Raw genomic sequence first — 16,256 nt, 5'->3', positions numbered from 1 at the left:
GAATTCTTGAATATATAGAAAATACTGGAGGATCATAAGACACAGAGCAAACAGGGGAGTCTGAGACATAGAATGCATGGAGAGAGCTTGGAGATATGGCTGGGGTGGGATCTGAGACATGGAGCAAATGGTGAATCTTGAAGAATGCCATAGGAATCATTTAGCAGTCAGCAGAGTATGAGAAATCCAAAACAAGTGGGAAATCGCAAATATGCTGAGAAATGGTAAGAATCCTGGAGGCACTAAATCTCTGAAGGAATATAGGAAATACAATGAGAGTGGGTGTTGCTTTTCAGGATTTTTGAATATTTAACTTAGGAAGAGTTTTGAGTTATTTATATTACGATGTTGCTATTAAGTTAAATTTAAACTCAAAGGGGGTTAAAGAAAAAGAGAACTTGCATTGATATAGTGCCTGTCATTACCTCGGGACATCCCAAAGTGCTCACAGCCAATTAAGTACTTTCTGAAATGTAGTCACTATTCTAATGTAGGGAAACACGGCAGCCAATTTGCATATAGCAAGGTCCCACAAACAGCAATGAGATAAATGACCAGATAATCAGTTTTGGTGATCTTGGTTAAGGGATAAATGTTGGTCAGGACACTTCCGCTGCTCTTCAAAAAGTGCCACAGGTTCTTTTACATCCATCTGACAGGGTCTTGGTTAACATCTCACCTAAGAGACGGAACCTCCGATAATGCAGCAATCCTTCAGCATTGCACTGATGTGTCAGCCTAGATTATGTGCTCAAGTCTCAGGAGTGGGGACTTCTAACTCAGAAGATCTATTACTAAGCCAAGGCTGACACTTAAATCCATAGAACAGAAACATCCTGGGAATGTGAATTAAACCCAGTCGAAGCATCTGTCCAAAAATGCTGCTTCCTGCATACCACATCATTTGGTCACAATTCCCACTCCAAATGCCTATCCAGCAACCCCTGCTGGAAGTGTGCTTGTCTGGATGGCAGCTGGCAACAGAATATGTGATGACCATGTGGAGGAATAGCCTGTTGACACTCACCATGAAAACTCACACATGAGTAATGGCCACATGAGTGAGGTACTAGAGGGAGAATAGGTCCCGCAACCAATGCGACTGACCCCCAGCAAGTAGTCAAAGGGAGGAGGGAATGAAAGAAAATGAGTAAGAAATAAAGGTACACCACCACTGCCTCCTCCCTCCACCCCCTCGAAAAGATCCTGCAATTATGGATTCCTTTTGCATTGTCTATTGTAAAATATTCTATCAATATAATAATTTTTCATGCACTGAATAATCTGGTATATTATATTTTATATTAAAATTACAAAATATAAGACAAACATATACAATGTTATTGTAGGTTGTAAAAAGAATTAGTAATTATAAAAATATTGTAGTTCGTACACATGGCAGACATTACAGACATAATACACTCAGCTGGGTGATCTCAGGTGTCTGGAAAGAATCTGTAATGAAGTCTGAAGTGGTCTTTGGCACAAACATAATTGGGTTGCCTGGATTAACCTCACTGGGGATTCTTCGCAAGAGTGTGGAATTATGCCATTAGGGAATGCGCTAAATTTTAGGGCAGGTTGGATGGAGTACATCAATACAGCTCAAAAAAAAAAGCAGAAGAAACCAGAGGAATTGGATAAGACTTGTTCATTGTTTAACAGTTCACATAGCCTTATCCTTGATGGCATTGGGAGTGAGAGGAGAGACAGCTTATAAAATTGGCAATACTGTAGGTGTGTAATTTATAGCTATTTACCAATTAACACAAGATTTTCAAAAACCATTCTGGCGCTGGAATCTCACTGGAAACTCTGTTTGGCAGAAACTGCCTTTTACTATTTGGTCACTCTGCCCTACCTCGCTGGCATTGTCAGTAACAGACTATTATTATCCAGTCATTCTGGTTCAAGGTACCTTACTTTCTTAAAAGTCACTTAGTGCAACAGGTGTTCCTTCACTGCATTAGTTACAGTCTAACTATTTCAGATAAATGTCTCTATACCTTACATTTAATCACAATATTTGACAATATGAAATTTCTATTGGTCAGATATATATTTTTGAAGACCGTTGAATATAGTCAAGACACTTTTAAGATAGCCCCACGAGACTATTAAATACTTGATCGGGTATCAGCTGATCACCCCTTTCACAATGTGTCAGTTGATATGGAGAGGTTTTGCAGCTGATTCTGGACGAGAGTGATTTTTGAAAGCTGCAAAGGATCAGCAAGACAAGTGACAAATAGTCACAGAAATTGAATGAACCGTAGTTATGTTCAATCGCCTGTGATCTGCTGGATCTCAAAAAGCCTCAATGTGCCCGGTGTCATTTTTCAACATTTTTGGAACAGTTGAGTCATATGAGGCTTCAATGGGGATTGCTAAGACATTGGTCCACATTTACATCTTGCCCCTTCTGATGAGCTCCCAATCAGAGCAAGGCCATCTGAATGGAGATGCTTAGCAAAGCCCAAGTGCTTTCCCACAGGAAGGAGAAATCAGATCGTCAGTAATTACTGACTCTTCTTGCTGGATTGGAGCAGCATTAGCAGAATCCTGGTATCAGCTTACCAAGGAATGGTGCATGCCATTGATAGGCAAGGGGCAGAGCCGAAAAGCAAACTAAAATTTTTTAAATGGGTGGGGCCTATAGAGTTGATGTCATAATTTCTAAAGAGCATTTCTCCCTCAGCCATCCAAGCCAAAAGCAGATTAACTGGTCATTCATCTCATTGTTATTTATGGGTTCTTGTTGTGCACTAAATGCCTGTCACATCTACCTACATAACCACACTGTACTTCAAGGTAATTCACCATGCCAAACGCTTTCAGATATTCCTGAGAGATAAAGCACTATATAACCACAACAACAACTGGCATTTATATAATGTTTTTAACATAGAAAGATGTCTCAAGGGATTTCACAGCGACGTAATCAGATAAATAGATGATGAGCCAAAAGATGAAATATTGGGACGGGTCACAAAATCTTGGTCAAAGCACTGGCTTTTAAAGAAAGTCTTGAAAGAGGAGAGGGAGGTGGAGAGATTTAGGGAGGGTATTCCAGAGCGTGGGGTCTATATGGCTGAAGGAACAACCGCCAATGATGAAGCAACGGGAGGGAAGGGTTGCACCAAGAGGCCAGAGTTGGAAGAAAGGAGAGTTTGGGAAGGGTAGGGCTGGAGGAGGTTACAGAGATAGGGAAGGGCAAGGCCATGGATGGATTTAAACACAAGGATGAGAATTTTATATTGGAGGCATGGGGGACTGGGATTCAATGTAGGTCAGCGAGGACAGAGGTGATGTGCGAACAGGACTTGGTGAAGATTTGGATATAAGCAGCAGAGTTTTGCATGAGCTGATGTTTATGAAGAGTGGAGGATGGGAGGCCAGTCAGGAGAGCATGGAATAATTGAGGGTAATTTACACATTGTACGATAGTATAAAATGGGTGATAGCGAATTGGAAGACCGTTCTACATCTCTCTCAATTTTTATTTCCATTGACTTCAATGGGGATAATTGGACCAGGGTGTCAATCTCCCTTTCAAAACTGCCATCATCACCCATCCCCACTCCTCAAAAAAGGAGCAATGGTGGGGCCCATACCAAATGATTCGGATGGGGGAGAGTTAAGGTTTTACTGGGAACAAGGGCATCAAAGGTGGAGGTGAGCGAGTGGTTGAGGAGATGAATGGCTGCAAAAGTATTGTAGTGAACGGAGGGTCAAAGACTGGACAGTTGGGAGTTTGAAAGTACAGTTTAAGTGACTTGGGGGAGAGTTTTTTCCAGCGGTAGATAGTGATTATGTTACTGGACTAGTAATCCAGAGGCCTGGACTAATAATCCGGAGTCATGAGTTCAAATCCCGCCACGGCAGCTGGGGAATTTAAATTCAATTAATTAAATAAAAATCTGGAATTAAAATACTGGTATCAGTAATGGTGGCCATGAAACTACCGGAATGTCGTAAAAACCCATTTAGTTCACTAATGTCCTTTAGGGAAGGAAACCTGCCGTCCATACCCGGTCTGGCCTATATGTGACTCCAGACCCACAGCAATGTGGTTGATTCTTAATTGCCCTCTGAAATGGCCTAGCAAGCCACTCAGTTGTAAAATCTCGCTAAAAAAAGTCATAATAAGAATAAAACCGGACGGACCACCCGGCATCGGACCACTAGGCACCAGACACGACAACGACAAACCAAGCCCAGTCGACCCTGCAAAGTCCTTCTCACTAACATCTGGGGACTTGTGCCAAAATTGGGAGAGCTGTCCCACAGACTAGTCAAGCAACAGCCTGACATAGCCATACTCACAGAATCATACTTTTCAGCCAACGTCCCAGACTCTTTCATCACCATCCCTGGGTATGTCCTGTCCCACCGGCAGAGACCGACCAGAGGTGACGGTACAGTAATATACAGTCAGGAGGGAGTGGCCCTGGGAATCCTCAACATTGACTCTGGACCCAATGAAATCTCATGGCATCAGGTCAAACATGGGCAAGGAAACCTCCTGCTGATTACCACCTACCGCCCTCCCTCAGCTGATGAATCAGTCCTCCTCCATGTTGAACACCACTTGGAGGAAGCACTGAGGGTACCAAGGACACAGAATGTACTCTGGGTGAGGGACTTCAATCTCCATCACCAAGAGTGGCTCGGTAGCACCATTACTGACCGAGCTGGCCAAGTCGTGAAGGACATAGCTGCCAGACTGGGCCTGCAGCAGGTGGTGAGCGAACCAACACAAGGGAAAAACTTACTTGACCTCGTCCTCGCCAATCTACCTGTCGCAAATGCATCTGTCCATGACAGTATTGGTAGGAGTGACCATCGCACAGTCCTCGTGGAGACGAAGTCCCGTCTTCACACTAAGGACACCGTCCAACATGTTGTGTGGCACTACCACTGTGCTAAATGGGATAGATTCAGAACAGATCTAGCAGCTCAAAACTGAGCATCCATGAGGTGCTGTGAGCCATCAGCAGCAGCAGAATAGTATTCCAGCACAATCTGTAACCTCATGGCCCGGCATATTCCTCACTCTACCATTACTAACAAGCCAGGGGATCAACCCTGGTTCAATGAGGAGTGTAGATGAGCATGCCAGGAGCAGCACCAGGCGTACCTAAAAATGAGGTGCCGACCTGGTGAAGCTACAACTCAGGACTATATGCATGCTAAACAGCGGAAGCAGAGCTAAGCGATTCCACAACCAACGGATCAGATCAAAGCTCTGCAGTCTTGCCACATCCAGTCCTGAATGGTGGTGGACAGTTAAACAACTAACGGGAGGAGGAGGCTCTGTAAACATTCCCATCCTCAATGATAGCGGAGTCCAGCACGTGAGTGCAAAAGACAAGGCTGAAGCGTTTGCAACCATCTTCAGCCAGAAGTGCCGAGTGGATGATCCATCTCGGCCTCCTCCCGATATCCCCACCATCAGCCAATTCGATTCACTCCACGTGATATCAACAAACGGCTGAGTGCACTGGATACAGCAAAGGCTATGGGCCCCGACAACATCCCAGCTGTAGTGCTGAAGACTTGTGCTCCAGAACTAGCTGCGCCTCTAGCCAAACTGTTCCAGTACAGCTACAACACTGGCATCTACCTGACAATGTGGAAAATTGGCCAGGTATGTCCTGTTCACAAAAAGCAGGACAAATCCAATCCGGCCAATTACCGCCCCATCAGTCTACTCTCAATCATCAGAAAAATGATGGAAGGTGTCTTCGACAGTGCTATCAAACGGCACTTACTCACCAATAACCTGCTCACCGATGCTCAGTTTGGGTTCCGCCAGGACTACTCGGCTCCAGACCTCATTATAGCCTTGGTCCAAACATGGACAAAAGAGCTGAATTCCAGAGGTGAGGTGAAAGTGACTGCCCTTGGCATCAAGGCATCATTCGACCGAGTGTGGCACCAAGGAGCCCTAGTAAAATTTAAGTCAATGGGAATCAGGGGGAAAACTCTCCAGTGGCTGGAGTCATACCTAGCACAAAGGAAGGTAGTAGTGGTTGTTGGAGGCCAATCATCTCAGGAGTTCCTCAGGGCAGTGTCCTCGACCAAACCATCTTCAGCAGCTTCATCAATGACCTTCCCTCCATCATAAGGTCAGAAATGGGGATGTTTGCTGATGATTGCACAGTGTTCTGTTGCATTCGCAACCGCTCAAATAATGAAGCAGTACGACCTGGACAACATCCAGGCTTGGGCTCATAAGTGACAAGTAACATTCGCGCCAGACAAGTGCCAGGCAATGACCATCTCCAACAAGAGAGAGTCTAACCATCTCCCCTTGACATTCAACGGCATTACCATTGCCGAATCCCCCACCATCAACATCCTGGCTGTCACCATTGACCAGAAACTTAACTGGACCAGCCATATAAACACAGTGGCTACAAGAGCAGGTCAGAGGCTGGGTATTCTGCGGCGAGTGACTCACCTCCTCACTCCCCAAAGCCTTTCAACCATCTACAAGGCACAAGTCAGGAGTGTGATAGAATACTCTCCACTTGCCTGGATGAATGCGGCTCCAACAACACTCAAGAAGCTCAACACCATCCAGGACAAAGCAGCCTGCTTGACTGGCACCCCATCCACCACCCTAAATATTCACTCCCTTCACCACCGGCGCACAGTGGCTGCAGTGTGCACCATCCACAGGATGCACTGCAGCAACTCGCCAAGGCTTCTTCGACAGCACCTCCCAAACCCGCGACCTCTACCAACTAGAAGGACAAGAGCAGCAGGCACATGGAAACACCACTACCTGCACGTTCCCCTCCAAGTCACACACCATCCCGACTTGGAAATATATCGCCGTTCCTTCATTGTCGCTGGGTCAAAATCCTGGAACTCCCTTCCTAACAGCACTGTAGGAGAACCATCACCACACGGACTGCAGCGGTTCAAGAAGGCGGTTCTCCACCACCTTCTCAAGGGCAATTAGGGATGGGCAATAAATGCTGGCCTCGCCAGCGACGCCCACATCCCATGAACGAATTTTTAAAAAAGAAGGAACTGCGATTGGAAGGGGGAGAGGAGATGTGGGTGGTGAGGAAGTGGTTGGAAATGGCCTTGTCAGTAAATACAAATGCAAATCTTTCTTTTCAGGATAGAAGCTTATCATTTGAACATTTATGATAGTGATGAAAAAATTATTTCCGTAAACCCAGATTTTAACTGTGGTTTCTCAGTGATATTTTGGTTTCGGACATTTGCCTCCTACTCTCTCAGCACAGCCGGTGCTCCTTTTATGCAATACTTATTGTACAGTACTGAACACCTACTTCAGATAAGGTCTACTGTTCTATACATTATTCACAACTCTGATTGAAAAAAAATATTAAAGCACTTAAATAAATTACTGCTCTAAAGGCATTCAACAATGCATTCTAAAAATAAATTAAGAAGCCCTCACTCTCTCTTTAAGAACCAAGGTTCTAGACACGTCAGCAGGTTTAAAAGTCAGGAATTACATGCCTGAAATGCATTGAATAGGAATGGAGCCAATTTCGATCTCTTGACTGGCCCCATTTGTGCCTGAACATGTAGTAGGGAAATGGAGCTGGATTTCGTCCTGCCCACTTAGCACCAGTTTTTGGGATCGTCAAACTTTCTTGGGCCGGGGAAGGCGGGGGGTGGGGGTAACGGTGTTGTAGCACGCAGAATTCCTGTAAAATACAGCAGGAGCTTCCTTCGCATACTAAAATCGGAGGCAGGGAAGGATGCTGCAACATTTTCCGGCCTGCTGGTGTGTTAGACGGCGAGTCCTCAGCACACCCATGGAAACCTGGATGAAAGGAGGCCTCGGGCAGACACTGGCACCTGTGGAATGTACTCACCATTGTGAGTCACACATGTTGAGGTGAGAAAGGGAAAAAACTTACTCAACACCTGTTTCTGTATTATTCCAGTCAGGCTCCAACTACACAAAGGCCAGGCCATGGACCTCATGGTCTTTATCCTGATTATCACACTGGCTATCATATAAAAGTATTGCGCACACAAGTCGTGCTATGAAATTTGGAAGGTTTTGCTGGTCCTTGATCTGTTTGCATCTTCAGATGATTTAACTCTCACTCCTAAATAAGCCTTGAGTGGATGGCAGGTAGGTTGAAAACAATGTTGCTCAGTGAAGCATGAACACTATTAGAGTTCCCTGGTTTATGGGAAGTCTAAATGTCCAAATGTTATCTGTATGTCAGGTAATTTGCGTTTCCGGTCATAGTGACACAACAATGGATAGGATTTCTGCTTCATTATTTCTTCAATTCCACCATCTCCTTCAGAACCCAAACAACAAGAGGAGAGACCGCATACCCCATCCAAAAACAACTCAGGCATTCTATAACTACTCTCCTGCTGATTTTTTTAAATTACTGTAACTTCAAAGATTACATCAACACCACTGAGTGCTGCAGACTCAGGCTCAGAGATGATTTACTGCTATGCCCTGCAGGCATAAGTGATCTTCATTCCAGTGTATCATTTTTGAAATTTGCTAATATTTCAACAGCAGATTCAAAGGCATTTTTCCACTAAGGTTTAGGCAAAAAATAATTCTTATGACAATGTAATACTTTCTAGATAAGCATCGATATCACAATCAAAATAAAATCAAATAGGTTATTGAGAGGCCAAGTTGATTGAAATACTGTCCTTTTATCTCCGAATTTGAATTCAGACCAAATTAATGGCATGAAAGCCTCCCTTTTCCATCAACTATAAAAGGTCAAAGTGAAATGAGTTAGCTTTAACTCAATTCAGGTTGGGTGTAAGACCATTTAAAAAAAAATTAACAGAACATTACTTATTTTTTAAACGCTGTATCTGTGTTGTTTTTTTTAAGTCTCCATTGTATGAAGGCCAAGCTACAGGATGGCTCATGTAAAAATGAAGATGTTACTAGAGGTGTTCTTCTGAGAATAAGGTCAAGGGTATATTGTTGAGATAGTATAGAGGGGTTCTATCCTGTAATATGCGTGATCTGAGAGTGTTTGAAGTTAACATACCCCATACCCCATCCAAAGTTGCTATCTGCAGTACTGAAATCTTGCACCTTGACACGTCCAAAGAATGCCCCTAAATTGCACAAAATACTTTTTAAATTGCATGGAGCAAAAATCAGAAATGTAAATCACCGGAAAACAGAGTTCTTTATTGCTGGCAGGAATAACACAGGAAAGGTTTTATTAGCATGTGCCAAACTTCACTTTATTCAAACTTAAAAAGGTTAATGATAGACTAGTTCATTTTGACCATTTACTGTACATAATAACAAGGAGCCATGAGTCTGATCCCTAGCATCAGATGACTCAGTAATGAGGAAAGATTGGAGGAATCTGGATTTCTCAGCCTTGAAAGGAGGTGACTGAAAGGGGAGCTCACAGAGATACATAAGATAGGTATATAGAAAAGGCAAATGGAACACTACTTGAAATTAAACAGCGACAATAGTGCATAGGAACACTGGTTAAAATTAGTGGAAGACAAATTTAGCATTAATATCAGGAGGTTATTCTTCACACACAGAGTGATAGACACGCAGAATGGATTTCTGTGTTGGAAAATGAAGGCAAAATACTCGAATCATTTAAGATACAGTTGGATTTTGGGACAAGGCAGTGCAGGTTCCTTCTTGATGGATGAGCCAAGATGGGCCAATTGGCCTTTCTAAGCTGTAGCTACCTTATGATAAGGAAATATGGAACAAGAAAAGGCCATTCAGCCCATCAAGCTCATTCTTTCCACAGAGCATATACAGTTTACCTGTTATTTAACCTCCTGAGGGAGATGAGCTTTTAATTACTTTCTATGTCTGACTTGTTCTCACAGCAGGAGTCTAGGATGTGTAGATGAAGAGTATCCAAAGAATAGTAACTGTGGACAGTTAAAATGGACAATGGCTGCAAATAAGATGAGAATATTTTCCATTGCTCAGTGCTGAATTTTCTGAGGCTGTTCAATGTTAAAATTCTGCTAAGTGCATAGTTAATTGCTTTTATAGATCTTAACTGCAATGTATTTTGTTAAGGAAAGCAAGGGAAAAGTATCCTTGCTTGGCACTTTCATCCTAGATCTCTCCCAATTGTGCCCAATGCACAATATCATAGAATCATAGAATCATAGAAGTTACAACATGGAAACAGGCCCTTCGGCCCAACATGTCCATGTCGCCCAGTTTATACCACTAAGCTAGTCCCAATTGCCTGCACTTGGCCCATATCCCTCTATACCCATCTTACCCATGTAACTGTCCAAATGCTTTTTAAAAGACAAAATGCTATTGGAGGAGCTAACCGATCATTTTCATTTTTTGTGAAATAAACAGCTCCATGCCTATCTGCTCCTAATGCCCTGCTGTTTACAGGTGACAACCCCTCTACTGTCTTTGGTCCTTGAACATGCATAAAGTATTGGTACAGCTTTGTAACCTGAATAAACCTACATCACTGGCAGAGGCTTTTGAGTTGGGCATCTGTCCACCCTTCTGGCTGAGTTAAGAGTGTATATTCCATAACAACAACAACAACTTGCATCTATGTAGTGCCTTTAACGTAGTAAAACATTCCAAAGCACTTCGCAGGCACGTTATCAGACAAATTTGACACTGAGCCACGTAAGGAGATATTAGGACAGGTGACCAAAAGCTTGGTCAAAGAGGTAGGTTTTAAGGAGCATCTTAAAGGAGGACAGAGAGGTAGAGAGTCGGAGAGGTTTAGGGAAGGAATTCCATAGCTTAGTGCTTAGCCAGCAGAAGGCACGGCCGCCAATTGAGGGTGAAGGAAATCGGGGATGCACAAGGAGCCTGAATTGGAGGAGCGGAGAAATCACGGAGGGTTGTGGGGTTGGAGGAGGTTACAGAGATAGGGAGGGGCGAGGCCATGGAGGGATCTGAACACAAGTTTGAGAAGCAGGGAAGAGATCTAACAAGAGACAAAGAAAACAGAAAAATAATTTTTCAGTAGCAATTTAACTAAAGGGTTTTTGCTTTATAGCTAGAGAATGAAATAGAATGGGAGTGAAATTGGTCATCGCCAGGAGAGCAAATCAGCAGCCTTTTTTTCACCACGCTCGATTTTCTTTTTAATTGATTTCAAAATCAGACACCGTGTAATCTGGCAGGACCTCCACATTCCTGAGATTTCTGGGTTTCCCGGCCGCAAACACGTGCCCCCGCACCCTCCCCGCCTCCCTGTAAACATAGGGGCCTTACTGTTCAGTTGACACCCAAGGCCCGCCCGATGCAATTTTCAAGTGGGCCTCGATTTAGGAGGCCAGTGCTCCCACACTAAACAGACTCGTCAAAATAAATAAATTGGGGTCCTAAGATGCATTGCAATTTTCATCTGGGTGGAATACACACTGCGAACACGCTGCCTGGTGGAAGTGAGCATTCAGCAGCATAACCAGTGGTCCTTAAAGAGACTGCTGACTGGTCCTTAAAGAGACTGCTGGAGATCATTCTGGGAACATTACAGGTAAGTCTTTACATTTTTTTTGTAGGGCCAGGAGGAACATGGAGGGGCTGCTGCTGGATTTTCGCCACCCAACCCACCATCACATTCCACCCTCCCCCTCCCTGCCTTCCCCCCCCCCCACCCCCCCAAAAGGATGCTTCTGGCTCAGTCTATGGAGCAGCTGCCGGATTTCTGGAAACCCCCTCCATCGATTGGTAAGCTGCCAGGCTGTGCTTGTTTGGCACTGGCAGCTCACTGATTTTACATTAATGATACCCGACCATAAAAATGGATCAGGTCTCCTGCCGGTGACATGGAGACAATGCAATCAAGCCCCATTCACCCACCCCTCTGCCCCCAACGCCCCAACCCCCCCCCATGTCCACTCGACAAAAATCGCCTCCATTGTAACTTCAAATAATAACTATACATTTTACCTCACTCCAACAATAAATAGCAATCTTCACATCCACAGGAATGAATATTTTACACTGAACGTACTTTTGCACAGTATTCTACCCAGAAGCAGCAGGCTGCTGCAACATGATGATAGCTCTGTTTTGATCTGTATGTGTCCTTGACTCATACTGCAGTACAGTTGCACAGATGCTGGCAGTCGCCCAAGTGGCCATTCTTCATGAGTGAGCCTAGACAGCGAGAGCACTGACAATCAATAGGAGGGAGTCAATGGACACTGGGGAGGTACCAGTAGGTTGGAAACAAACTAATGTGGTGTCCATATTCAAAGAAAAGGTGGCAAAACAGACACAGACAACTGCAGACCCGATAGTCTTACTTCAATTCCACGTAGAATAATGCAATCGGTTAACAAGAATAAACTTGAGGATTATCTGTTTAACAACAACCTGGTAAATGGTAGTCAATATGGCTTGAGACAGGCAAGACCCTGCCTGACCAACAGCCTTGATTTCTTTGAGAAAGTGCCAATCTAATTAGACTGTATGACATTGTGTACTTAAGACTTGCAAAGGCATTTGATAAAGTTCCACACAAAAGGTTACTAATTAAGCTGAAAGCCGTGGAGCTTCAGGGCAAAACTTGGTATGGATAAAAAAAAATTGGCTGAAGGGTAAAAGAAAACAACAGGTGCAGGTTAAAGAGGTAATGTCAGGATTGTGGAGGAAGTGTTGAGTGGGGTGCCTCTGGGCTCAATGTTGGGACCACTGCTGTTTCTAATTTACATCAGCGACTGGGATTCAGAAACTCAATGCAAATTCTTCAAATTTGCAGATGTACCAAACTCGGAGAGGCAGTGGAACCAAAGGAGGCAGCCCAGAACTTACAGAATGAGCTAAACAAAAAATGTGAGTGGGCCAAACAATGACAGATGAATTTTAATGCAGAGAAATATATAAGGTATTGCACATGGGAAGAAAAATAGGTGTCGCATGTACTCCATGGGCTCTATTTTCCCAGGAAATTGCGGGTGCGTTGGGGGGAGGGGTCTCCAAAAATCGGGGAAATCCCGTTCGGGGTACTTAAGGCACTTTACTTGTGACATATTAGGTAGTTGGAACGATTTTTAACTTACCTGGGCGGCTTGCCCACCGCTTCTGATTCACACCCAGTGAAACCAGACGTGAACGGCCGGATTAGGCAAAAAGAAACAAAATAAATTAAATAAAAAACCATTGCATGAAGTTAAAACACAAAATCAACCTACTTTTCCACCCCACTCCGATGTCCCATGCCCCCCGATCTTCCCCCTCCCCCCCCCCGATCTTCCCCTCTCCCCCCCCCTCGATCTTCCCGTCGCCCCCCCCCCGATCTGCCCCTCTTCACCCCACCTCCCAATCTTCCCTTCTTCACCCCCGATCTTCCCCTCTCCCCTGTCAATCAAGCTGGCTGCCGGGCTCGAAACCCGGACAGCACGTTAATCACCATCAATTACGATGCAACCACGTTGGAAACGGTAAGTTTTGTTTATGCAGGTTTGCCACACGCACCTTCACCCACCCACCCCCCGCTGCCAACCTGCCACCATTTCAAAATTGAGCTCCATGAATGGCTAAGAATGAAGCTGAGAGAGATCCAGAAGTCCTAGTGACTGAACACTCAAGATATCCAACCAATGCAGTGTCCTAGGCCCAACCATCTTCAGCTGCTTCATCAATGACCTTCCCTCCATCATAAGGTCAGAAATGGGGATGTTCGCTGATGACTGCACAGTGTTCAGTTCCATTCGCAACCCCTCAGATAATGAAGCAGTCCAAGCCTGCATGCAGCAAGACCTGGACAACATCCAGGCTTGGGCTCATAAGTGGCAAGTAACATTCGCGCCAGATAAGTGCCAGGCAATGACCATCTCCAACAAGAGAGAGTCTAACCATCTCCCCTTGACATTCAACGGCATTACCATCGCCGAATCCCCCACCATCAACATCCTGGGGGTCACCATTGACCAGAAACTTAACTGGACCAGCCATATAAATACTGTGGCTACGAGAGCAGGTCAGAGGCTGGGTGTTCTGCGGCGAGTGACTCACCTCCTCACTCCCCAAAGCCTTTCCACCATCTACAAGGCACAAGTCAGGAGTGTGATGGAATACTCTCCACTTGCCTGGATGAGTGCAGCTCCAACAACACTCAAGAAGCTCGACACCATCCAAGATAAAGCAGCCCGCTTGATTGGCACCCCATCCACCACCCTAAACATTCACTCCTTTCACCACCGGCGCACTGTGGCTGCAGTGTGCACTATCCACAGGATGCACTGCAGCAACTCGCCAAGGCTTCTTCAACAGCACCTCCCAAACCCGCGACCTCTACCACCTAGAAGGACAAGAGCAGCAGGCGCATGGGAACAACACCACCTGCACATTCCCCTCCAAGTCACACACCATCCCGACTTGGAAATATATCGCCGTTCCTTCATTGTCGCTGGGTCAAAATCCTGGAACTCCCTTCCTAACAGCACTGTGGGAGAACCGTCACCACACGGACTGCAGCGGTTCAAGAAGGCGGCTCACCACCACCTTCTCAAGGGCAATTAGGGATGGGCAATAAATGCTGGCCTCGCCAGCGACGCCCACATCCCGTGAACGAATAAAAAAAAAGAACAGCAATCAATAAAACCAATAGAATGTTGAACTATATCGCCAAAACAGTAGATTGGAAGCCAGAAGAAGGTCTGATCAAACTGTACAGTGCTCTGGTCAGACCACACTTTGAGTACTGTGTCCAGCTCTGTTCACTGAGAAACTAGGGAGACATTCAAGCATTGGAGGCAGTATAGAGATGAGCTACGAGGCTGATTCCTAATGTCAGGGATCTGGGATATGGGGAAAAACTAAGGATACTTGAGTTTTTCACCCTTGGAAAGTATGTACCTGAGGAATGATCTTATAGAAGTATATAAGATAATAAAAAGATTTGGTAAAATACGACTTTAAAAAAACACAGAAGTAGGTCAAAGGGACACAGAGTCAAATTAATAAAAGGTAATTTTAGGACCGATAGCAAGAGGTTCTTTCTCACGCAGAGAGTGATCAATACAGAAAGTAACAGTGGCTAAGTGGTAGTACTGTCACTTCTGAGTCAGAAGGTTGTGGGTTCAAACTCTACTCCAGAGACTTGAGTACATAATCTAAGCTGACAATTCAGTGCAATACTGTGGTGGTATTGCACTATCAGTGGTGCTGTTTTTCAGATCAGACGTTCAGCTGAGGCCCAATCTGCCACTTCAAGTACATGTAAAAGATCCCATGGCATGAGTTGAAGAAGAGATGGGGGGTTCTTCTGGCATCCTGGACAACATCTGTGCCTTAACCAACATCATCAAAGTAGACTATTTTGTCATTTATCTCATTGCTGATTGTGGGACCTTGCAAAATTAGCTATCATGTTTCCCCACATTACAACTGACTACACTTCAAAAGTAGTTCACTGGCAGTGAAGTGCTTCGGACATCCTGAGGACGTGAAAGATACTACACAAATGCAAGTTTATTCATTTGTTCAAACACTTGGAATGGACTTCTGGAAAGAGTGGTGGAGGTGAACACCCTGGAATCAATTAAGAAACAATTAGATACCACAGTGAGGGAGAGTAGGGTTGTTCTGGATAGATTATTTAAGATGGCCTAATGTCTTTATTCATCTGTAAGGAGCTTGTGCTGGGGGGTTGGGCTCAGCACCCATTCCAGCAGAGTTACTGGATAATGAAGGAACCTTGATGATTTGCCCCTTCCCTAGTTCAGAGGTGTTGAGACCAATTGTAGCATTCTTACTGCCAATTTGGTTGAGCTTAGCTTATTCAGTAGAGACTGGTGATCAAATCTGAGATTTTATTGGTCTGTACGGCTCAGCATCTCACCAAGCAACGCATTTGCCCACTGAGGCATCAGGAGAACAAGAAGTGGATGTACTTTGGTTGTGATTTTTGTAAAATACAAGCTCCTCTACATAAACGAGACCTGACATTCACCAAATAAATATTTAGTGTGCATTAGCAATTTTGCCGATAACTGTTCCCTTTTATTTTACTTCACATTAAACATATGTACTTTTATTCTGTTGGAAGTTGCTAAACACTACAAATTAAATAGAGTTATGATATCACTGCAAACAATTACCCAGAGTGCACTGGACAAAGGACAGTTAGTGGCACCCCTTGGGGGCAGTGTTAGGAAGTAGATTCCTCCTAAACACAGCTGCACATGCTCCACGACAGACTCGTATTTATGAGTAAATTTCAGTGCTATCTTTTAATTAGGGTTGAGATCTTTTTTTCAAATTTAAGCAGGTTTGG

At 44.4% G+C, this 16,256-nt stretch overlaps 1 protein-coding gene across 1 annotated transcript in view; it reads right to left on the bottom strand.

The window, feature by feature from the left end:
* Positions 1–16,256, bottom strand: part of ryr2a (ryanodine receptor 2a (cardiac)) — a 471,729-nt gene that overhangs the window by 452,037 nt on the left and 3,436 nt on the right. The window contains exon 2 of the mRNA XM_067988444.1: positions 9,039–9,108. Within this exon, the coding sequence (XP_067844545.1) occupies positions 9,039–9,108 (70 nt within the window). The remainder of the gene's footprint in view (positions 1–9,038; positions 9,109–16,256) is intronic.

The sequence above is a fragment of the Heptranchias perlo genome, chromosome 8, assembly GCF_035084215.1.
Source record: "Heptranchias perlo isolate sHepPer1 chromosome 8, sHepPer1.hap1, whole genome shotgun sequence".
NCBI classification, from domain to species: domain Eukaryota; kingdom Metazoa; phylum Chordata; class Chondrichthyes; order Hexanchiformes; family Hexanchidae; genus Heptranchias; species Heptranchias perlo.
Note: the sequence above shows the minus strand (reverse complement) of the source record. Positions and strands in the feature narration are given on the sequence as shown.